Here is a 23,302-nt window from a genome sequence, read left to right as displayed (position 1 = left end):
CAATAAACATAAAACTTCTCTATTTCAATGGTTGATAACTTTTAGAAATATTTAACTGAATTCTTATTAGAAGATTGACTCTACTCTGATTGATGTTGGTTGGGATTAGAGCTGATAGTTTTGCGAATATTTACATTCGAATTGCAAGTGATTGAAGCAAAGAAACAACAAAAAAATTTAACAAAACTTATACATAATAGATCACGAGTTGGTTGGAAAACCTGTAAAAAGCTTTGAATTTACTAAATATTCGTATAATCACTAGCAGCTAGAGTTAGGATCGAGCTATGATCTGATCAAAGAGTTGGAGATCAATCTCACTTGTACTTGGTCCTTTTCTGCCATTCTTAACGAATAGAATAGATAAATCGAAAGGAGTTTATTGTATCATTGAAATCATCATTCGATCAGATTAATACCTGTAATCAATTAGAATTGAGTAATGAAACAAATCAGTTATTGTTAGCTATTGTATCATTGAAATATTATCAAAAAGTTATTGTTTTTACAAGAGGTATCAATTTATGGCAACATTTTTGTTTTCTCGAGGTTGCTTTTCTTATCTAGTGCGAAGTTTTTGCACCCACAATATGACAAAGCGGGGTGTGAAAGCGATTAACATCTACCCCCTGAATCAACAGCTATTCATGCATCCCAAGAATGAAAAACATGAATATCTTTTCACCAAATAAAACATTGACCTGGTAACAAATCAAATACTCTAACTCGTTTGCATAATTTTCAAGTCTTCATATTTGAAAATATTTAAGTCCATAGGGAAATATAATAATTGTTGAAGGAATGGTGATTGTAATTGCTACCATTTTTGAATTTTAGGCTTCAAAGTGACAAGGCAACGAAAATCACGAAAACTTTTCTGAAAATGTACAATGAGTTTTATCGTTATGAAATGTGCTTAAGCTAACTATCAAAATTGTAATACACCAAGTCCACAAAGTCCACTTTGTGGGTCGAATCTTACTAGTTCTTAACTCGAAAAGAAATTTTTTTATATTAGTTCTAAAGCAATGATCAATTGAAGTGTTATGAAATATGAATTCATATTTTTATGCACATGAATCTAAATGTTTTGTACATTTGGAATCCATAGCAAAACGAAGTCGCTGATGAATTCAATGCAGCTTTCAATTTAAGCCCGAATTTCTTATCAACATAATAAATTTAATTTTTGTATCTGATCATGTATCAAGAATTTATCATAATATCAAGAAGATAATTGAAGGTTAACCATATCAGCTATTGTTATTCGACATGTGTATTAACATTGGACTTAGATCTCGATCCTTGTGTATAAAAACAGATTTTTATTGAACATTTGTAGTCATTCAAGTTATTATTCCAGTTGTTCATTACATTTTCTTGATTGTCAACAGTTTTGTTAAAAATGAAGTCAACTTTATTTGTTGTTTTAATTGCTCTTGCAATCTCAAGTTCATTTGCCGTTAAAATCCAGGGATCATGTCCAAACCCAGAACAACCCAAAATTGACTATTGGACCTTTTCAAATGTAAGTTTAACTTAATCATTAATCATTAATCATTAATATTATATTATCTATTGATAATTAGTTCCTAGGAAGCTGGACTGTTTTAGGTCGAAGTGAACAAACTGTCCCAAGAACTGTGTACAATACTATTGAGATTGATCACCTTTATCCTGGAAAAGTTGCCGTTATTGAGGAAGGAAATACTCGAGACATGTAAGTTTCAATGGACGGATTGTTTCATTCACAAATCTAATTAATCAATCATTTAATTACAACAGCGACGTCATGTCACTTTGGGACAATTTGATCGAATTGACTGTTGGTGATTTTAATGGAAAATCATATTATGATGTTATTGTAGATGATGACGAACCCTACTCATTCAACATCACGACCTCAGGTAAACGATGAATCTAAGGAAATTTATGCATACAATTACAATATCATAAATTCATTTCAGATGGTCACCAGGGAATATTTTGGATGCCTTTTTTCGCTCGCCCTAAATATGCTCAAGCTGTTTTAGCAAGTTGTGTTAAAATTGATGAATCAACTGTTGATAGTAAGTAAATTATTGAATATAATATAATAATTCAATAAATCTAATAATCGTTTACTATTTTTTGCATTTATCAATCAGTTAAAGCATGGTTTGTTTCCAAGAATAAATACGTTAAAGCTTCAGAAGAAGTTGAAGATATTGTTGAATCGTTGACTGGACGAAAATTGGTTGAAGTCTGTCAAGGAGATTTCTGTTGATCAATTCATAATATTATTGATACAAGATAGAATTGTCATGTAAACTCTTCATCTGTTGATTGTAAAATTTCTTAAATAAGAATATTAAATAATTTTTTAAACGCAAACTTTTCTGTTAACTAATCAAAATATCTCTCAATAAAAATGGTTTAATTAACCATTTTGAGCTTGAGATCGGTCAAATGGTTGTAATCTAATTATTCATGGGATTGGATTATTGCAAGGTTAATCTTCAGTTTCACGAAATCTGTTGATAGATCGGAAAAAGTGTTCGATTAATCATGTTGGAAAATAAGTTTGATCGGTAAAAAATGAGTTTCTGTCTAATCTCTATTGCTTTCACTGCAGCACTAACTTCAGTTGTTCATAAATCGATGTTTTGTCATAGTAAAGCAACAGAAAATTTTTCTTCAAATAAGTTCATTTTCTGTTTGGCTGTTGAAAATAACATTAGAGAAACAAGTTCAATGAAAAACTCTGGTAATGATGCATGTATAAAAGTGATTGAACCTTGAACTATGAAATCAATTTTCTCCAAACTACTGACCAGAAAAATTTGAATTTCACAGATGGACCCACAAAAAAGGAAAAAATAGAAATCAGAAATAGTTCGCCTGTAAGTTTCAATGCTCCTACAAAACCATAAAGTTCCTACTGTTAACTCGAAAGTCAAAGGTTTGCATATACCTTTAGTCTTAAAGCAAAGGCAATGATCAATTGAAGTCGAAAATCAACTGACTTTTTGTAATAAAATGTAAAATGGAAATTCATATCTTTATAAACATGAATCGAAATGATGGTGCACATGTTGAATCATAGCATTGAAGTTTCTAAAATTTGTGCGATCACGAATAAAGTTAATATTAATAGATCGTTAGAGGGGTTTCTGGCAAGGTCCGAAAAAACCAGTTAATTGATAATAATTGTGACAGAATAAAGATTGCAATAAGAAATTTATAAGCAAAAATGTTTGCTGAACTCAATGATCAGTATGCAAGAAAGAGCTGGCTGGTAGGATTATCTCAGATAAACTCAGAACTTTTGATTGAATCGACTCTTCGAAATTTGAATAAAATGATTAAATTACAGTGATTAGCGCTGAATGTGCATGATTTGAGTAATTAGCACTGTTGGTACTTTGAACTATCAAAAAATACAGAATGGTTATGATAATTATTATCATTGATTGAACTTCTCATTTTCATTTAGAAATTTAATTTAAATTATTATAATTAATGTAAATGTTAAAAGTAATTTTTGTATCTGTTTGCACCAATTTATGCCTTATTGACACGTATTATTTAATATTGAATATTCTGATGCAATAAATTTTACATTGTTTTTCATCGGTATTCATTGCACCAATTTCAGGTTGCTTCAACTTGAAAAGGTATCAAGATTATTAGTTATAATTTATTAGGTGATTCAAATCGGTACAATTTTCTTCGCTTTGTTCAGTTGAACCTGAAGTTGCTCACAATTTTATTGATTCGATATTGACTTTCAATCCAGAATTGTAGATAAAATAATCCCCTTTTCAGTAAATCTGGATTCCTCTCATATCTAGCATTTTGAATAATGAATCGGTCACTTGTTTCTTGATAATATTGCAAAAACAATTGATTAACAGAACAATTAGGGAAAACGTGATATTAACATGTTGGGAATTAATTTATCATAATATCTAATAGAACATAATTGAAGGTTAACAATATCAGCGATTGTTATTCGACATGTGCATTAACATTGGACTTAGATCTCGATTCTGGTGTATAAAAACAGAGTTTATTGTAACATTTCAACTCATTACAGTTATTATTTCAATTGATCATTACATTTATTTGACACTCAACAGTTTTGTTAAAAATGAAGTCAACTTTATTTGTTGCTTTGATTGCTCTTGCAATTTCAAGCTCATTTGCCGTTAAAATCCAAGGATCATGTCCAGAACCAAAACAACCCAAAGTTGATACCGGTAATAATTGGTACTTTTCAAATGTAAGTACAACTCAATTTTTTTATTATTACTGTTATTATTAATTTATCATATTATTAATAGTTTGAAGGAAGCTGGACTGTTTTAGGTCGAAGTGAAGAAACTGTCCCAAGAACTGTGTACAATACTCTTGAGATCAGTCACCTTTATCTTGGAAAAGTTGCCGTTATTGAGAAAGGAAATACTCGAGACAGGTAAGCTTCAATCGAAAGATTAATTATTGAAAAATTTAATTAATCAATCTTCCAATTAAAACAGTGAAGTTATGTCACTTTGGGACAAGTTTATCGAATTGACTGTTGGTGACTTTGATGGAAAATCTTATTATGATTTCGAAGATGAACCCTACTCATTCAACATCACAACCTCAGGTAAGCAATAAATTCATGGTAAAATTTTATCCAGAGAATAACAATTTTGAAAATTGCTTTCAGATGGTAAACGAGGTGAATTTTGGATGCCTTATTTCGCTCGCCCTAAATATGCCGAAGCTGTCTTAGCAAGTTGTGTTAGAATTGATGAATCAACTGTCGATGGTAAGCAAATTATTGAATATAATATATTAATATAACAATTTAATCAATCTAATAATTGTTTTTATTTTTTCCTTTATCAATCAGTTAAAGCATGGTTTGTCTCAAAGACTAAATCAGTTTCAGCTTCACAAGAAGTTAAAGATATTGTTAAATCATTGACTGGACACGAACTGATTGAAGTCTGTCAAGGAGACTTCTGTTGATCGATATTTGAAATTTGTCATATAAGATGAATTTTCATTTAAACTCTTCATCTGTTGATTGTAACATTTCTTAAATAAGAATATTAAATAATTTTTTAAAAGCAAACTTTTTGTCCATTATTTATGAATAATTATTATCCTTATTCAGGTTTCTCAGGGGTTTTCAGGTATATCTCTAAAAAATGATTCAATTAACGATTCTAATGAGCTTGCTGGTTGTACGGGTTGCCGTAGATGAGTATCTGAAAGATGCATCATGATTCTTACTTTTGTGTTTTACATTGAAATCAAATTGATCAAATGGTTTGAATCTTGTTATTGATCAAATTGGTTTCATCCCTTTATTGTGATCAATAACAATGAACCAGAATATCATTGTTATTTATGCAGGTTACCAATGCTTTGTGTATTATCAAACCTGGAATGCCAAATATCATGAATATACATCTTTTATCTGACCAGTGATCAGACAAATCACAATTATTATGAAAATTAACTAATACAGTACCGGTCAATGAAACTGTCAGTTTCTACATAAAATTCAAAATTGAATATCTCCTGATCTACTTCTGATAAAATCATGATTATGATTTCATTTTGTTTTTGAACATCTAAAAATATGTTTTAGATTTTTCTCACAATTTTATTCAGACAATTTAGTAAATTAAAACTGATTTAAAACGTAACCTCTGTCTAAATTTGATGCAAAAGATTTGAAGTTTATTTTTGATTGAAGTAGATAGATGCTCGAAGCAAAAATAAATCTGAAGCTAAATCCAATAAAGGACATTCTAAATCTGAGACAAAAGTTCAGTTATCGCGGAAATCTTAATCGCAATTAGCCTTAGAATAGGAAAATTATCAAAATTTTAGTTGAATCAATAGATGGCGCTCCTAATTTTTCGTTTATTTTGGCCTAGTTCCACTGTTTTAAGCCCTTTTAAACGAATTTTTCCATCATTTTTTGACCTAATAAGCCGCATCAATTATCGAATATGAAAATAATGTTCAATTTTTGCCGTTTTAACCTCTTTCAAAATTCTAAAATTTAAACTTAACTTATTTAGAAAGCGGTGATTGACTTTGAACGGTCTATAAAGCACGAAGAAGACAATAATTTTATATTTTGAATGCATTAATAGCTAGATTATTCCTTAATTTATTTTTTTCTTAAATATCAAAATTAAAAATCTTGTAATAACTTTGCAGCATTGAAAAATCTGACTGACAGTTTCATTGACCGCTACTGTATTATTTGAAATTAATCCTTAAGAATATTGTAACCTTGTACTTTGTATGTTAAACTAGTGATTTATCGTCATAACCATCACAATCAGATAAGTAAATGCTACTCTTTTGCTAACATAATTGCACTCTTAAACAATACATTTCAGCTCGAACAATTCGAATTTTGATTATACAAGTTTCGACTAGAGTCATGAACATGAAACGAACTGAAATTTATGCCTTTGAAGATATTAATCATAAAAGCACCAGCTGTATCAATAATAGCATCGGATAACGTTATAACAAATATTCAATATTAGAATTAGTAAGTCCAACTTTATGTTCTTAATCGAGTTCAGATTTTTCTGTAAAAAGTAAAAAGATTGAATAATTAGTGAATATTGACAAGACTTTGAGCAAAGGTTGGATTAAAGGTAAGGTCTTTACTTGAATAATGGGAACATCCAGCTTCAGCCAGCTTCCAGTTTGTTGCATTTATTTCATGAACTTTATCTATCGTAACATGGTTAATAAGTAAGAAACAAACAGATTCATTTCTGAAAGGAATTGGGATAAAAATAAAATAAAAATAACAAGTGGAGCCCACGATCATAACTGATCGTAAATTTCTTTTCTCTGCATACAACAAACCCAACTCTATATTCAAAGACTCAAATTCTTGATTAAAACCATCGTCAATTTGAAAAAATAAATCAAATAAAATTATGTTTTACAACTAAATCAAATAGTTTGCACTTTGAATTTGGATTTCATCAAAAACCTTGGATCAGAGAAATTTTTTAATAACACGAAGCGTGCTATTCTGCGTAGTAACTCAAACTCTCATGCCATGAAAGTTCATCAAGCCGCAACTCTTAACTCGAAATGCAAAGTTCAGGCAAACTTCCACTAAATTACTCAATAGTAAAGCATTATTTTATTAAATTAAGAAATAATTCTGTCTCCACAATTTTTCTGATTTTTCTTAGATTTTTACAGTACCTGAACATGATTTTTGTATGAATTTGAGTTCCTATGAAGACCAAGTTTGACTTTTGAAAGCTATTACATCAAATACCTCAACAGTAAACAGAAAATTTATTAAATCCAAAAATATTTTAATTTGAATTATGATGAATTTTGGTTGATTCCACTTGTTCAATTAAGTAGTTTTTCTGATGGTTAGTCATAGACAAAATCGAATCCGTAGTTGGAACTTTATCTCTTTTTGTAGGGACTGTAATTTTTCCACCAATTTGCCGCCATTTTTTACCTTCTTTTCGCCGTATCGTACACAACCATTTAAGTTTGAACTTTGAGAGCAATAGCACCAAATATCCACCAAGAGAATCATCGAAATCATTCGTTTACCCCTATGGTTACAGTTTGTATGCTAAAAGGTCAATAAATCACAACTTTAATTTCGAAAGTTTAGACACTTACAAATCATCCAAAAGTAAACCATAAATCATCAAACTAAAAAATATTTGCTGTGCTCCACAATGCTTTTGAATACAGGTTTTTCCAATGTCACGTCAAGCGTGCAAATCGCCCACGTATCGTCAAATACCTTCGATCAGAGAAATTTTTTAATAACACGGAGCATGCTATTCTGCGTAGTAACTCAAACTCTCATGCCATGAAAGTTCATTGGATCACAACTCTCAACTCGCAATTCAAAGTTCAGGCAAACTTCCACTAAATTACTCAATAGTAAAGCATTATTTTATTAAATTAAGAAATAATTCTGTCTCCACAATTTTTCTTATTTTTCTTAGATTTTTACAGTACCTGAACATGATTTTTGTATGAATTTGAGTTCCTATGAAGACCAAGTTTGACTTTTGAAAGCTATTACATCAAATACCTCAATAGAATCAGAGAAATCTTTTAATTACGCGAATGGTTACGGTTCGTATGCTAAAAGTTCATCAAGCCGCAATCCTTAACTTGAAAGTCAAAGCTGAGACACATTTAATCATCAAACAGTAAACAGAAAATTCATTAAATCCAAAAATATTTGCTTTCTCAATGCTTTTGAATACTGTTTTTTCACTGCCACCCTGGACAGGATTTTCTTAGAAATCTGAGTTTCCTAGAAAGTTAACACTTTTAAAGGGATTTCATCAAACAACTTCGATCAGAGGAATTCTTTTATTACACGAAGCGTGCTAATTCGCGTAATATCTGCAACTCTTGTACCGAAAGTTTATCAAATCGCAACTTTTAAATCGAAATTTACAGTTGATAAACTTATTCATCATCCATCATATGAAAAGTGTTGCTTTTCAGACCACCTTTACATGACTTTCTCATCATTCTGAGTTGCTATTCCTACTTACTAAGTTGAGACACATATGAATCATTAAAAGTAGACAGTAACTTCATCAAATTGCAAAATATTTGCTGTCTTCCACAATGTCTTCTGCACTGCCACCCTGAAAAGGATTTTCTTAGGAATCTGAGTTTCTAGAAAGCTTAAGTTTTAACTTCAAAAACGGATTCCATCAAACATCTGCGATGAGCGGAGTTTTCCACCACTATTGCACCGTATTGTACACGCCCTAATCGTGAAAATTCACCACATCCACCAAGCAAACATCATCACTTTTTAAAGGAAGGTTTCTCAAAAATTGTCCATCACTTCCATCCACCAGCATGGCTTTTTTCACCATACTTTCCACCTTTTTCACCATACTTTCCACCTTTTACACCATATTTTGCATCACTTTTTTCAACACTTTTTTACCTTATTGTTACCACTCAATCTAACACATTCACCACATCCACTAATTCAAACTTCATCACTTGTTGAAGAGACTTTTCTCAAAAAAATTGTCCACCAATTTAAAGTAGCTTTTTCCACCACACTTTCCACCTCTTTTCATTGTATTGTCCACCACTTTTATCAACCACTTTTTTACTGTTCTTTCACCGTACTCTCCAGTATAATACCTACCACCCAGCCTAACACATCCACCAAATCAACCAAATCAAAATCATTACTTTTTAAAAAGACTTTTTTCAACAAAATTGTCCAACAGATTTTCATCCACTTTCAGTCACCAATTTAGAGCAGCATATTTGCGAACAATTTTTTAGATTATCCACAAACCAAATCATACTTAATGTCCACTTTTACACCTTCTAAAACATCCACTGTTCATCGCCATCATATCCCAAAAGTGGTCAAAATTTGGTGGTTTAGGTGGTGGATAATCTTATAAAAATGGTTTGATATTGTGGTGGAAAAAACTCACTCTAAAGTGATGGATGAATGTGGTGAAACTTTCAACTCAAGAAAGGTCTCTTTAAAAAGTGATGTTTGATTTGGTGAATGTTGTGGATGTGGTAGATGATGGATATCAATATGATGGACAATACGGTGAAAAAACGGTAAAAAAGTGGTGGATAAAGGGATGAATGCGATGGAAAAAAGCTGAGCCCCAATTATGACTGATCGTAAATTTCTTTTCACTGAATACAATAAATCCAATCCACATTTAGAGACTAAAATTATTGATGAAAAACCATTGACAATGAGAAAAAATAAAATAAAAAGACAATGTCCAAAAACTTTGATTTCACCGTTAAGAGTTGGGACTTAGTGAGTTTTTAGGGGTATAAAAACTGAGTCTATCAGTGCTATTGAAAATTTGTTGAGTCGCCAGTTTTCGATAAAATTGAGGTCAAATTTAAAGCTTCAATCGCCTTTATTTCAATAATAAAACCAGATTTTTCCATGAAACTCATTTTAAAGGTGTAACTTTTGCTGATTAACCAGAAAATGAAGTTATTTTCAATGAAAAATTCTCTGTTCAGATAAAACAGATCATTTCAATTTTCATATAAATTCGGAAAAAATTGGCTGACTCAACATGTGTAACCATGATTTTTGCCGGTAAAAAATGAGTTTCAGATCTCTAACTCAATCGGTAACAGAAGGCAGTCAATTTAACTGAAAATCGAAGTGATCTGTTTTTGATATGAACAGAGAATATATGAATCAGCAAAAGTTACACCATGAAAATGAGTTCCATGAATAAATCTGGTTTTATTATTGAAATAAAGGCGATTGAAGCTTTAACTTTGACCTCAATTTTATCGAAAACTGGCGACTCAAACAAATTTTCAATAGCACTGACTAAGTCTTAACTCTTAACGGTGAAATCAAAGTTTTTGGACATTGTCCTGTGTCAACAGTTGAGGCAAAATATTTTGGTTCCCTGTAAACTCGCCACATTTAAGCTTTAAAACAAACAGAGTCAAAACCTTTTACAACTTTAAAGAAATCTTGCCACTAATTGTTACAGCTATGGCAAGTAAATTATCAATTTTGATTAAGAAATTCGTGTACAAAGATCAAGCTCAAGCTGAATTGATTCAATTTCATATCGTTTCGGTAGCTTTTAGTATTAATTCGAAAGAGACATTATCGTGCTTCTATCGATTCATTGAAAGAAATGTCCTACAGGATAGTTCTGTTGCAAGCTAAGCAGCCAAAAAATTCAACAAAAAAGCTATAATGTATTCAATTAAATAACGATTCTCGATACAAAAGCTACCAAAATGATATTGAATTGAATCAATTCAGCTTGAGCTTGATCTTTGTACACGAATTTCTTAATCAAAATTGATAATTTACTTGCCATAGCTGTAACAATTAGTGGCAAGATTTCTTTAAAGTTGTAAAAGGTTTTGACTCTGTTTGTTTTAAAGCTTAAATGTGGCGAGTTTACAGGACACCACATATTTTTTACCTAACTCTTTTCTCGAAAAATGGTTTTACATATCCTTCTAATTTAACAATAAACCAACAACCTGAACAACCAAAAAATTTTTCCCCCAAAATCAATGGTAAAAGATACGGATTCTGCATTTTTTCCCCTACCCTGTTTAAACGCTAATTTCTCAGGGACCTGAATTCCGATGAAGTCCAGACTATTTTTCGTGGATGTAGTTTAATCATGGCTTTCAAGCTGTGAAAAAATTTTCTTTAGAATCCATTCAGTTTGGCCACAATCTTTACGCAAAAATTTCATGTTTTGACTTTATATATTGTATAGATTAGATCTATTCATAGATAAATACAAAATCATGTTACAACAACTTTTCATTTTCATTAACGAATATCATATTAAGGTAAAGGCCCACTACGGCCAAAGTCAAAACAGCCAAATACAAAGCTGCTTAAATCATATCAATTCATATTGCAAAAAAGTCCAAAAAAATCTTTCTATGGATATTGATAAGCTAATTAATTATAGTTAATTAACTCCGATCGAGTCAAAAAATGGTCAACATACACCTATGTCGATGCTCTTGTGTCCTTAAAATTATTGAGTCAATTGATCAAGTCAAACTTATTCAAAATTGTGTGCTTGTTTTGTCTTCAAGTGCGTCTTTCAGTGAACTCGGTGGTCTTCCACTCAGAATACATTCCTTATTCTGATTGATGCAATATGAAAGTGTGTTACAATCATCGTCATTTAAACAAGCAATGAAACAATCTTGAAGAGTACTTTTCTCGATCTTGAATTGTGCTTTATTGAAATGACGATCAATTGCAATCATCGGAAAACCATCAGCTCTTAAAGGTCTGGAAGCACTTGTGTGTAGTTCCTGCGAAATATCACCGATCTCTGCAGGTCCACTCACAATGAACAAATCTTCAGCTGTTAGGTCAATAAAGGCTGATAGGACTAAACGAAATTCGCCAGCCGAGACTTTATTCCTTATCTGTTGCAAAACGTGTGGCATCGTCGACAAATAGTTTTTGCTAACAAATGATTCAACTTTGACCGTACCATATTTAGCATACAAATCGCATTCCTCACTGTATTCTGTCTCGTAAAATAAATATTTAGTTGTAAAAACGATGCAGTCATAATCCAAACAATAACTAAAAGCATCGCAAACTGGATTTGTACTGCACAACTGTTCACAGTCATCTACTCCAGATTTTTTTACAATATATGAAGGATTCATAATTTTACTTTGATTCGAACGGTCATAAGCATCAATGCGATGGAAACGATCATGTAGCTTAACAGTAACATGTATATTGGAATCAACTTCTTGTGCATGAATAGCACCAATACGAATTATTGGAATGAACGAAGTCAAGTATTCTTCTGTTGATTCCTTAATTGCTTGCATATTGAATTCACTCATCGAAGGATTTGAAAAGAGAAGTTGAAACCAAGTATAGCTTCCTGGTTCTTCATAGCAACCAGAAACATCGAATCGATCTCCATAATCGAGGGAAGTTTCTTCGTAATTAATTATGGTTACCACAATTGAAGTTGGAGAATCAACGGAATCATAATAATAATCACTTCTATCTGCGGTAAATATTACTTTACTCGGAACAGAATCGCTAACATTTTTTGTATAATAATAACCAACAATGGCACTAACTTTATCCGAGAAGAAGTCAGCTGCTCTGTATTCTTCCACTCGAAAAGGTCCTAAAGGTATATCACCAATAAAAGTTGGTGAATCATCTTCAGGTGGTTTCATTATTAGATATTCCAATACATTAAAGCCCAAAAACTTGATCCAAAGGCCAGCTCGTTAGCATTTTAGCTAACTTAAAATATTTTGCTGGATAATGATGGCATCGACCAGTGTGTTCATCTACTTGCAATAGCCCTAAAGGATATGGCATTTCAATTGAACGAACGAAACTAGTTTCTTCTTGGATTTCGAATGACAAAATATCGCCTCATTTCATTACTCGAGCAGTTGATTTGATAGGATCACGGTCAGAATCGGTAATGACAGCTTCCATGTCCATAGTGAACTCTTCAACTTTACTAAAATCTGGTAATGGAGTAGATGGACGAGTACCTTTACGAGCGCATCCATAACCCAATGGATAAGGAATTGATTTATCTGATGATATGACCAGAGGTTCGAACATGTAAAAGTTGTAAACATATTTTTCATCTGAATCAACTTGCTTCTCAACTGTTTGAGTTTCAATCCATTTAGGATAATACAATGAGAACCGATAAGGTAATGAGGTCTTAACATCAAAGTAAAAGTCAATGTAAGGTCCATTAGGATTGGTACAATAAAACCAATGATTGCCAGTACGCCCTTCAAATGGCATTTAAGACGGATTCTTACGGCTTCGTAACGTTGAAAAACTTAGAAACTAATTGTAACAAAAACACCGGAAACAGAAAATCAATATATCGATAGTTAGCTGTATTGGTAATCGAAATAGTAGTTTGCGGCGGAAATAGTGTATGAGTGATCGATAGTAATGCTGCTGGCCTTCCTGGGTAATCTATATTAAAGTTTTTCTTGCCTTTAATTGTGATTAATTTAATTTAATTGATTGGACTAATTTTAGGTAAATTAGAAATATTATCTATTGTGTTGTCTGTTTTCTTAAAGGCTACTTTTTTCGTTGTTTCATGTATTTAGTCTGTTTTCTGTTGCATACTCTTGCCACCTCACTTGTTTTGACTAACACGTTTTTTGACTTATTTTAGGTTTGTGAATTGTTTAATTGGTTTTGACTAGACAAAGTCTAAAAATGCATCCAACACACGCTAAAATCATTAAGAGACCAGGAGAAAAAGTAGATGAATTTGAGTCTACTATATCTCAGGTAAGTTGTTTTTATACAGTTAATTCAGCTTAACTTTACCGGTTTTGTGTAAAAAATGAGGTTTTAATTTCTTTATATCTCTTTCTCTTTCTCTTTTATCTAGGCTCTCCTTGAGATTGAGATGAATGGTGATCTGAAGGCTCAATTACGAGAGCTTCATATTGTTGGTGCTAAAGAAGTAGATGCTGAGGGTAGAAAAGCCATCATAGTTTGGATACCTCCACCTCAACTTAGAGCTTGGCAAAAACTCCATGTTCCAATAGTTCGTGAATTGGAAAAAAAATTCAGCGGTAAACCAGTTGTCTTCGTTGCTAAAAGAACAATTTTACCTAAGCCAACTAGGAAAGTACGATCAAAATCTAAGCAAAAGAGACCTAGAAGGTAAGTTTTACATTCCAATTCTTTAGTTTTTTCTGTTCATTTTCAAGCTCTTCAATGACTTATCCATTCTTTTTCATTTCATTTCTTAGCCGAACTCTTACCGCAGTACACGATGCAATTCTTGCAGATGTTGTTTATCCTGCTGAAATAGTTGGAAAAAGAACTCGTATTTGTCTTGATGGAAGACGTTTATTCAAAATTCATTTAGACAAGACATTTCAAACCAATATAGAGCACAAAGTGAGTTGAATTCAATATGAGTTGACTTGCTTCAAATTTCATATATTTTGCTAATTGGTCTAAATATTTATCTAATTTTGATATTTTTCTCTTCTTTTCTAGACTGATACATTTTCTGCTATATACAAAAAACTTACTGGTAAAGAGGTGGAATTCGAATTTCCTGAGCCACTTTTTTGAGCAAAGATTAAAATAAAATTAATAATATTTAATCAATTATCGTCAATCATTTATTCGGTGATCTTGTCAGCAACTAATGTAACTGAGTGTATGTAACAGTAACTGAGAAGTTTTTGACTTTCAAACCACTACTTGTACAGGATATCTTCAAATTTTAGCTAGAAATTGACAATTTTTGGTATTTAAGAAAACGTTTATTAATAAATGTTTCATATAAGAGCCTATTGGATAACAAAATTTTCATCTCTTTTAAAGAAGTTATCAAAAAAATCATTCTATTAAAATAAAATTCAGGAAATTCTCAGGAACGATTGAAAAGCTATCTATAGTTTTGCCTTAATTTTACCAAATAACTTTTCCAACTGCATTGCGACAGCGATGTTTCCTTTAATCTTTAACTTTCCTGACATGAAAGCATTGGTTGCCTTGACCTCACCCTTTGCCATTTTATAAAATGTTTCTTCATCTGTAATCAAAGTTACATCTGGATTATCCACAGGATTCTCATTCTGGCTGACCGTTATGGGTCTACTTTCATGAGCGTCTACTATCCAATTTTTACCAGAAACTTGGAAAAGTAGAAGAGCATTGATTTGTTTCTTCAAATTATCATCGAGCAAGCCTTTGATTCCTTTGAAGACTCTATCAACTTTAGAACCATCTTTTGCATCTTTGACATCACCGAATTTTTCTGGAAGTTCTTCACCAACATAGTATTCATCAGGTAAAAAGAAGTCCAACATCAATTTTTCACCCTTGACCTCAGCATATTGATCAAAATCAGTAATACCCTCTTGTTTAAGTAAAGTTTCATCAACACAGAAGTTTCCAGTGAATTTTTCGGGAGATTTAGATAGAATGGCGTAAGCAGCATCAGCAAGTATTTCAGGTTTACGACAAACTTTTCTTATTTCAGGTCCATCAGTAATAACATTCATTGCAGCAGTCCAGACAGCAGTTTTAGGCCACAAGGCATTGACAGCAATTTTGTCATCACGGAACTCTTCAGACATTCCCAAAACACACATAGACATACCATATTTAGCCATGGTATAAGCAACATGAGGTTTAAACCATCTAGAGTTCATCACCAAAGGTGGACTTAAATTGAGGATATGGGCATGATCTGATTTCTTCAGGAATGGAATGGCAGATTTAGAAGTGACAAAAGTACCTCTGGTATTGATATTGTGCATCAAGTCGTATCTCTTCATGTCAACAGCTTCTGTGGAAGTCAAGTTAATAGCACTAGCATTATTGATAACAATGTCAAGTCCACCAAATTTAGCAACAGTCTTTTCAATGGCATCTTTAACTTGATCCTCGTATCTAATGTCAACCTGGAGAGGTAAACATTTTCCACCAGCTTCCTCAACTGAAATGAAATAAGAAAGCCTAGAGGTAACAAATCTATAGACTTGGACTTTTACCCTTAAGTATTGATTTTCAAAATAATCAAACCTTCTTTAGCTGCAGTATATATGGTCCCTGGTAATTTAGGATGAGGATCAACAGTTTTAGCAGCAATGGCTACATTACAACCATCTTTTGCCAATTTGAGGGCGATTGCCTTACCAATACCACGACTAGCACCGGTAATGAAAACTGTCCGACCTGCAAGTGCACTTTAAAACGAAAAATTGACTTTTATAAAGGAACTTCAATTGATTAAAATATGTTGAGGAACATACCCTGTGTTGATCATTGTGAAAATTTTGCTGGCTTCTGTCTTATAGATGAGCAAAGATGAGTATTACAACGCAAAGATGTTGGACTGTTAATGATAATTTGGATTTAGACACAAAACTAAATATAATCAATAGAATAGACAATAATCTTTAAATCACATCTTAGATTACAGGGTTTTACGACAAGAAACCAAAGATCAAATAAAACAAGTTTACATAACAACTTGTCAGGAAAAACTTTCAACTGAAGTCAATGGGAACTTATTTTGCACTTGCAGCCATAAAAAAACCCGCTTTATTCAATTTTAAAAAACATGCACAAAACGTTCATTTTGAATTAAAATTGATTTTATACGAATTTTTTTTCTCTTAAGAACAATACAAATCAAATTATTCAAAAAATATATTTATTTTTATAATCTTGCCTGAAAATCTGCATGAAATGCTGTAATTTTACAAAACTTATCATCTTAATATTAGTGCAATGTACTTATCCTTAGTTTTATCATCTTTGAACATTATCCTATTATGACATTAATTCCCAATTAGTCGTACTAACCTTTGTACATTAATTTTTTATGATTATTCTGCTTAAAAGATGTCTGATGATCATTATAGCCGAAGAGTTAAATCACCTCTAAAAATGGACTTAAAAATGAAATTAACACAATATCATGATGAATGGTTCTATTTTGTCGATTTATTTGAACAATATACATTCTAATTAATGAATTAAATGTAGTTTCTAATGATACGCGACATAGCTCATTAATGATTCTTCATTCTGCTAATAATTCAGTTGACTAAATGATGTGAATACAAATCATCTTTGATCAGAGCTTTTTCAATGTTCCCTCAAGTTGCATCTTACATTTGCTTTATGAACGCTATTACTCATATCATCAACAATATGCTTGTTTTGTTTTCTCAATCAGTGAATAAGTGAACAAAAAAAGAGTTTTAATCTAAATGATTGAAAACCAATTTTGACAATCATCTATTAACCTTCACTGACAAGTAACACAATCAAGATCATTCCTGTCTCTTCTAATCAACAACATCTTCTATTTTACCCTTTGATTGTGATCATTTTCCCTCTACTGGCTGTTGACTCTTTACCTTCACTCTGCACTTCACGCTTCTGTGGATAAACATGGACAAACTATAATTAAGTAAACAATGCTCAATCAAGTTGAATCTTAATAATTGTTCCACTTTTTGTTTTCACATTCATTATTATTCGTGTTACATTATTATCAATCAAGGTCAATCTGGAAAAGATCATTCGATAATCAATGAAATCGAATCAAAGTTGTTCAATTATCAAGCCATGCTACTTGCGGTTTACACCAACGGAATACATTTTTCTTCCCTATTTTCTGTCCATTCTACTTCAAATTGAACAATTATACGCGTGTTTAATTAAAATGGTGAATAGGTCAATCAGTATCAATTTGAACTTATCGATTTTTCCTGTAATATTTTAACCTTTTACTTCCATTTCAAATCCAGACATGAAGATATGGATCACCATTCGCTGGTCTCAATCAAACACTGCATTGAAACAACTCGCCTATTCAGCTTATTCCCAGATTTGGCTATGGCCTATTTGCATCGAAGTTATCGCTAAATTATAAAGTAATTTGACAATAGCTATTAGCACCAACTGGCTGATATGATATAAATTATGGAAAATGCGAGTTATCGATGGTTGATTTCTGACAGCTGCTGATGAATATTACGATCTTCTCTTTTCTGTTTATGGTCAAGTCAAACACAATCTGAGAATCAAATGGCGATGATCAACTAAATCAGCTTTAAATTTACCTTATGACTTTCGTCCAGTAAATTGAATTCTTTAAAGAATAGGCGCATCCGATGAAAATGTAAGCAAATACAAGCAATTTTACTTCATCATCATTGTTTTGATAGCAATGTAATTATTTGGAAAAACACATTTCCTTATTCTAAATCACAAAATAATCTTGGTTTATTTATCCATTTTTTTCAGTAAACTGTCCATAATCACTATTAAATATCTTGGCTCGGTTCAGTTGACAATACGGAAATGCTATCCATCATGGGCACTGATTACAAATGTATTCAAATATCATTCCAATCATAAAGAAAACAAATAACGCATTTGTTGAAACAATTATTAATACATTCAATGTGACTATTGCAACCAAATGGATCAGGCGTTAACCATTTAGTTACATTATATTACCATTAAATTAGCCAACATTTTGCATGTCTAATGAAATTAATAGAGATACAATTTACATTTTGATAATTACCTGAGAAATAGTAAATTGATTCTATTTGCCTAAATTATGAGCAATATTTGTTTTCAACAATAAGTGTAAACTGGTGTGATTCCAACAATCATAAACCCAAAAGAAAAACCCAATTCCAAATAGCCGTTCAAATGGTGATGTATTTAGGTGATGGACATTAATTGTCTTGGTGTTCACTGGACTCGATTTGGTGATTGAACATGGAACCAGGAGAAAGTGAGGTCAATAATCGCTGTTACCCATAACCAGTAAAAGTGTTTAAAGTTAAAGATCTAAAAATATCAATTGAAATCATTGTTAAATGACATGTAAATTTTGCTCATCGGCTCGTAGAAAGGGTCAACAAGCCGAATGTGTGTTTCCCGAAAAACCTGGCAAATCCCGAATAGTGAAGATGGTGCTAATGATAAAGGTATTTAGTATATTTGACTGTAATGACGGTCAGTATATTTCCAGGTAATTATGCTTTATAGCTTTATGCTTGAAATAATGTTACATATTTGTTTTTGCCTTTCCTTACTGTATACTCTTATTATTATATTTGTATAATTTCATCTTGTTATTTCACGTTAAACTTTCAGGTTTCCCTTTTGCTCGATTCAACGTTACGCTTTGGTGAAAGTTGTTGTTACAATTCATTTTAACGCCCTTAACAAGATGAAAGAAGCTTCAACCAGAAAATGTATCAAGATATGAAAACATAGGAGGAGAAACGAAAGAAAGGTATCAAGATAACGGCAATATGACGACTATAATGATACATAAATGAGTGTTTTTGGTTCCCTTAAGCCTAACAATTGGACTCCGCCTGATTTAAGAAGAAAATTCATTGACTTGGAAAGACAGTGAAACAGAAAGAGAAAGACAAGTTGCTGAAAGTTGACGAAACTTGGAGTAAGCCTTTCTTTCCTGATCATTTGATAATTGTCGACATTCAAGAAAATCCATATAATCTATCCATAAGCTTGTTGACCATCAATCGGTTTTGTTGTTTTTCTCTCTCTCGTTCATTCTGCAGTTTCAATAATCAGTAAGTAAATTCAACATCATAGTAACTTGTACACTATTCGAACTCAACTCAACTCACCTATTCTTATTGATAAAATTGTTTTCTTGTTCTTTTTTTCACTGTTTCAACAACTAGTTTCAATATGACGGCAAATCGGAATTTAATATCTTGTGCTTTGTGGTCTTTTTACTCCCTTTTATTGGTACTTCAACCATCTTCAGTCTTTTCATCATCTTCTTCAGGTTACTCATCTCACTCAAATAATGACAAAGATTTGGTCTCAGCACCATCAGCTTATGCTAAGCAAGTAAAACGTGATGATCAACCCAAATTTTCAATTGGTCTGGGTACTCTGTCACCCTCATATACCCAAAAGCTTGGACCTGATGGCAAAACAATGTTGGACTTTAATACCGATAAAAACGGTTTCTCTTATTCAATCAGCAATGTTAACCATCAATCCAGTTTAACCCAATCTGGTAGCGAAAACAAAGCAACCAAAGTAAGTCCAATCATTACTATCCCCAAAGTCACAATCAACATTACCCATTGCTAACCCATTGCTAACCCAACCTAACCCAATTGTTTGCCCAAATAAACTTAGGATTCTTAGTTTTATGCTTTTGTTTTCAATTGTTTCGTCTTGAGATTTCAATCCTAAAATGCTGAAAGTATAATCTTACTATTTTATAATAAATCAAAGCCATCTAACTTTAGAACTTTCAGAATTTCTATCCAACCTTCATCTCTAATTGTAGTTTCATTGCATGTGTACAATCAGATATTCAGATCCTAATCACCCGATTAATTTCGCAAAATTGAAATTCAACCTTTTCTATGACCTACTCATCGAATGACTAACTTGATTGATAGTGAAAGCAAAGGTTAACATTTTTCTAGAATAATAGTTTCATTTGACCTATCATAATGTCTACTTGACATGCATTCTAATTAGAACAGCTAAATAGAAAGTTTATTATTAAAAATTGATTATTCAAAATTAATTAGTTCATTAGATTAATAACAATAACCATTGCGTTGTAAAACAATATATTCATTACCATTCATATTCAACAAAATTTACATGAGAAAATCTTTACACGCTTTACAATGGGAATGAACACATTGTACAAAAATTGAAAACGCTTTAATTGCTATTAAGACAATTCATTTTGATTTATTTAACCAGCATTCAATTAAATTGATAGAGTTCACTCAATGATTGAGGAACAAAGATTTTCAAATTCATAGACAAACAAACAAACTGAATGCATCCATTTCAGCCCAAATTTAATTAGTAATGTTTGAAGATTGAGTTTTTACAGCTAATCGATTAGTTGATTATTTGATTGCAATTTCACCCAAATATTAAAATGCTTCTTTATATGCTTTACAAGTCTTAATAATGAGTTTACTGACTATAATTAGTGTTCACTAATTAGTATCTACATTATTGATTGATAGAGAGATGGTGTAATGAATTTAGTGAAGATTACCTTCTATTTATTAATTGATTAACAGTGAATGAGCATCAGTAAATTACAATTATCTGACATGATCGGCTTATTATCAATATCATTTTAGCCTGACATGAAGCGTTGAAACAACCGGATAAAGAAGTGATAAATTTTCATCCAAGCAAGAATCAAGAATACATAATCATGGTCTCGGTAAAGTTTAAAGACAATTGAAATTTTCAGGTCACCGGATTCACTAATAATAATTTGGGTGTGCTTTTGTTTATATTTCTTGGTCCTAATGTCACTCCTTATTTCCCACTTTCTCACCTCTTTTTGTTTCAGGCCTTTTTCATGCATTTGTTTCATTTTCAGGTTTATCATGATATTACATTAATATGATGATCAACATCTTCTCCTTTTCATTTCACTTTCAGGTCATTCTTGTTTAGAGAGAAACTTAATTTTACATTTCAAGCAATGATAATTGTTATGTAGATTAACAAGAGAAACAGTTGACAACAAACGGTCAACAAATTTCACTATTAACACCAATAATACGACCAAACTATCAACATGATCATTTTTCCCTCCAATTATTATACATGATAAATGTCAAGCTTGAAAAATTTTATTAACTCATTCATTTATTAATTTTAATCTCTTTTCATTTTGCGCTTTGTTGCTACCTTGCTCAGGATCCAGGACATATTGATCAAAACTTGAAAAATCACAATCTTAATCCATACAACTATTATCAGGTGGGTGAACTAATTAAAATTGACGATTCAGTGGTTGACTCTTATTCAATATTAACCATTATTACCAAGTTAAATCAGTTAAACTTCCTGCTGTTTCATTTTCAATAGATCTCAACATGATTTCATTAAATTGCAAGTTGATACATTAGCTTGTCTCTGTTGAACCAAAGACAATATCAGGTCATGTTTATCTTTACAATTTGGCAATAAGGTTAAAAATTGATATTTAGTTGTGAGTGTGGAAGTTGAATTAAAAATCTTGAATTTACAATCAATTTATTGACGTTTAATTTATTTTGATACACAGAACCCAGGATCACCCAATATCAATGTTTACCACCAACAAGGCTATTCAGCTTATCCTCAACAAGTCAACGCTTTAGCTCAAATGTATGGTGCAGGAGCCCCTGGTTTTAACCAACCCTCTGGTCCTGGTCTATTACCCTTCTCAGGTCCAGGTCAACAAGGCGGTCAATACTATCCAGGCCAACCTGGAGGTTATCCCGGAGGATTGGGATCAAACGGTTTCTTCCAACCCAATAATGGTTACACATCAAACATATCCCCAAATCAAGGAAACAATTCACCAACCACAGCCGCCTCTTCAACTAAACCTGAAGCCAAGGAGGATGCAAAATCTTCAAGTGAAACCACAACTTCATCTCCCTCCTCTGGTCAATTAAACACTTTACCTGGTGGAATTTTCAACTATGGATTCAGTCAAAACCACGGTATGGCACCCCAAGGACCAGTTAACTATCCAATGAATTATCCCATTAATCCATATTTCGGAGCTTCTGGTGGACCAGCAAATCAAGCCAATGTTAATGGTGTAACATCAACAGCTATTAATCACGGCTCTGGGGCTAATCCAGCCCTTGGCTCTGGCCCTGGTGGTATGAATGGCATGTACGGCTCACCATATGGTTTTGGTATGGATCCTTACTCAATGGCAGCTATGTCAGGTTATGGTGGTGGACCTAGTGATGCTTACAGTGGCTATGGTGGTTATGGTGGTAATGGCGGTTTAGGAGGATCAGGAATGATGGGCTCAGCTAGCTCACCTTATGCATCTCTTTTCCCTTTCCTTTAAATTAGTTAACTTTTACCCACCTTGATAAAGTATAATAACTCACCTTTATGCTGATCTTTCTCTCCTCTCTAAAAATTCATCTCATCACAATTGCATCCATTTCAATTTAGATGATTTAAAGTATACTTTTCATTGACTTTAATTCTTCTTCATCCACTAATTAATTTTCATTTGTATTCTATCATAATCTGCTACTTGTTTACCTCTAATTGAATTTTATAAATTTGACCAAAATCTATTTAACTTTTCTCTGGTTTCAAATTTTTTTATTAAAACAATCTTTTCCTAAACAAATATCATTTGGAGTTTGATTTAAAAAAATGGCGGACCCGAGTTATGGATTT

The 23,302-nt window shown here is 32.0% G+C and overlaps 5 protein-coding genes across 6 annotated transcripts; 4 read left to right on the top strand and 1 right to left on the bottom strand.

The window, feature by feature from the left end:
* Positions 1-1,349: 1,349 nt before the first annotated feature.
* Positions 1,350-2,373, top strand: LOC107359480 (uncharacterized). The gene is made up of 5 exons (XM_015925955.3): positions 1,350-1,528; positions 1,590-1,720; positions 1,786-1,907; positions 1,968-2,069; positions 2,148-2,373. The coding sequence occupies exons 1-5, from the start codon at positions 1,406-1,408 to the stop codon at positions 2,264-2,266; spliced, it is 597 nt and encodes a 198-aa protein (XP_015781441.2). The 5' UTR covers positions 1,350-1,405; the 3' UTR covers positions 2,267-2,373.
* A 1,708-nt stretch (positions 2,374-4,081) lies between these two features.
* On the top strand, positions 4,082-5,107 carry LOC107359479 (uncharacterized). Its single transcript, XM_015925954.3, has 5 exons — positions 4,082-4,264; positions 4,326-4,456; positions 4,521-4,633; positions 4,697-4,798; positions 4,883-5,107. Exons 1-5 carry the CDS (start codon positions 4,133-4,135, stop codon positions 4,999-5,001), a joined length of 597 nt encoding a protein of 198 aa, XP_015781440.1. The 5' UTR covers positions 4,082-4,132; the 3' UTR covers positions 5,002-5,107.
* An 8,401-nt stretch (positions 5,108-13,508) lies between these two features.
* LOC107359478 (small ribosomal subunit protein eS7) lies at positions 13,509-14,685 on the top strand. The gene is made up of 5 exons (XM_015925953.3): positions 13,509-13,591; positions 13,734-13,852; positions 13,956-14,233; positions 14,323-14,473; positions 14,576-14,685. Exons 2-5 carry the CDS (start codon positions 13,778-13,780, stop codon positions 14,651-14,653), a joined length of 582 nt encoding a protein of 193 aa, XP_015781439.1. The 5' UTR covers positions 13,509-13,591; positions 13,734-13,777; the 3' UTR covers positions 14,654-14,685.
* Positions 14,686-14,825: 140 nt separating this feature from the next.
* Hsdl2 (Hydroxysteroid dehydrogenase like 2) lies at positions 14,826-16,536 on the bottom strand. The gene is made up of 3 exons (XM_015925952.2): positions 16,345-16,536; positions 16,115-16,278; positions 14,826-16,028 (listed from the first exon to the last, which is right to left on the bottom strand). The coding sequence occupies exons 1-3, from the start codon at positions 16,356-16,358 to the stop codon at positions 14,977-14,979; spliced, it is 1,230 nt and encodes a 409-aa protein (XP_015781438.1). The 5' UTR covers positions 16,359-16,536; the 3' UTR covers positions 14,826-14,976.
* Positions 16,537-17,212: 676 nt separating this feature from the next.
* LOC107360108 (uncharacterized) lies at positions 17,213-23,252 on the top strand. Of its 2 annotated transcripts, none has more exons than XM_089268615.1 (8): positions 17,213-17,771; positions 17,854-18,227; positions 18,353-19,094; positions 19,220-19,361; positions 19,428-19,668; positions 19,783-20,149; positions 21,803-21,865; positions 22,173-23,252. In XM_089268615.1, exons 6-8 carry the CDS (start codon positions 19,790-19,792, stop codon positions 22,956-22,958), a joined length of 1,209 nt encoding a protein of 402 aa, XP_089124741.1. In that variant the 5' UTR covers positions 17,213-17,771; positions 17,854-18,227; positions 18,353-19,094; positions 19,220-19,361; positions 19,428-19,668; positions 19,783-19,789; the 3' UTR covers positions 22,959-23,252. The 2 variants fall into 2 exon arrangements, with proteins under 2 accessions (XP_089124741.1, XP_089124740.1); XM_089268614.1 differs by having other exon boundaries at positions 17,216-17,513; positions 17,607-17,771; positions 19,220-19,668.
* Positions 23,253-23,302: the final 50 nt, after the last annotated feature.

Source organism: Tetranychus urticae, chromosome 3, assembly GCF_039701765.1.
Source record: "Tetranychus urticae isolate SD_2017Ah chromosome 3, NJAU_TeUrti_SD_1.0, whole genome shotgun sequence".
Classification (NCBI taxonomy): Eukaryota; Metazoa; Arthropoda; class Arachnida; order Trombidiformes; family Tetranychidae; genus Tetranychus; species Tetranychus urticae.
The sequence above is the reverse complement of the archived record's forward strand: the minus strand, read 5'-3'. Positions and strand labels throughout refer to the sequence as shown.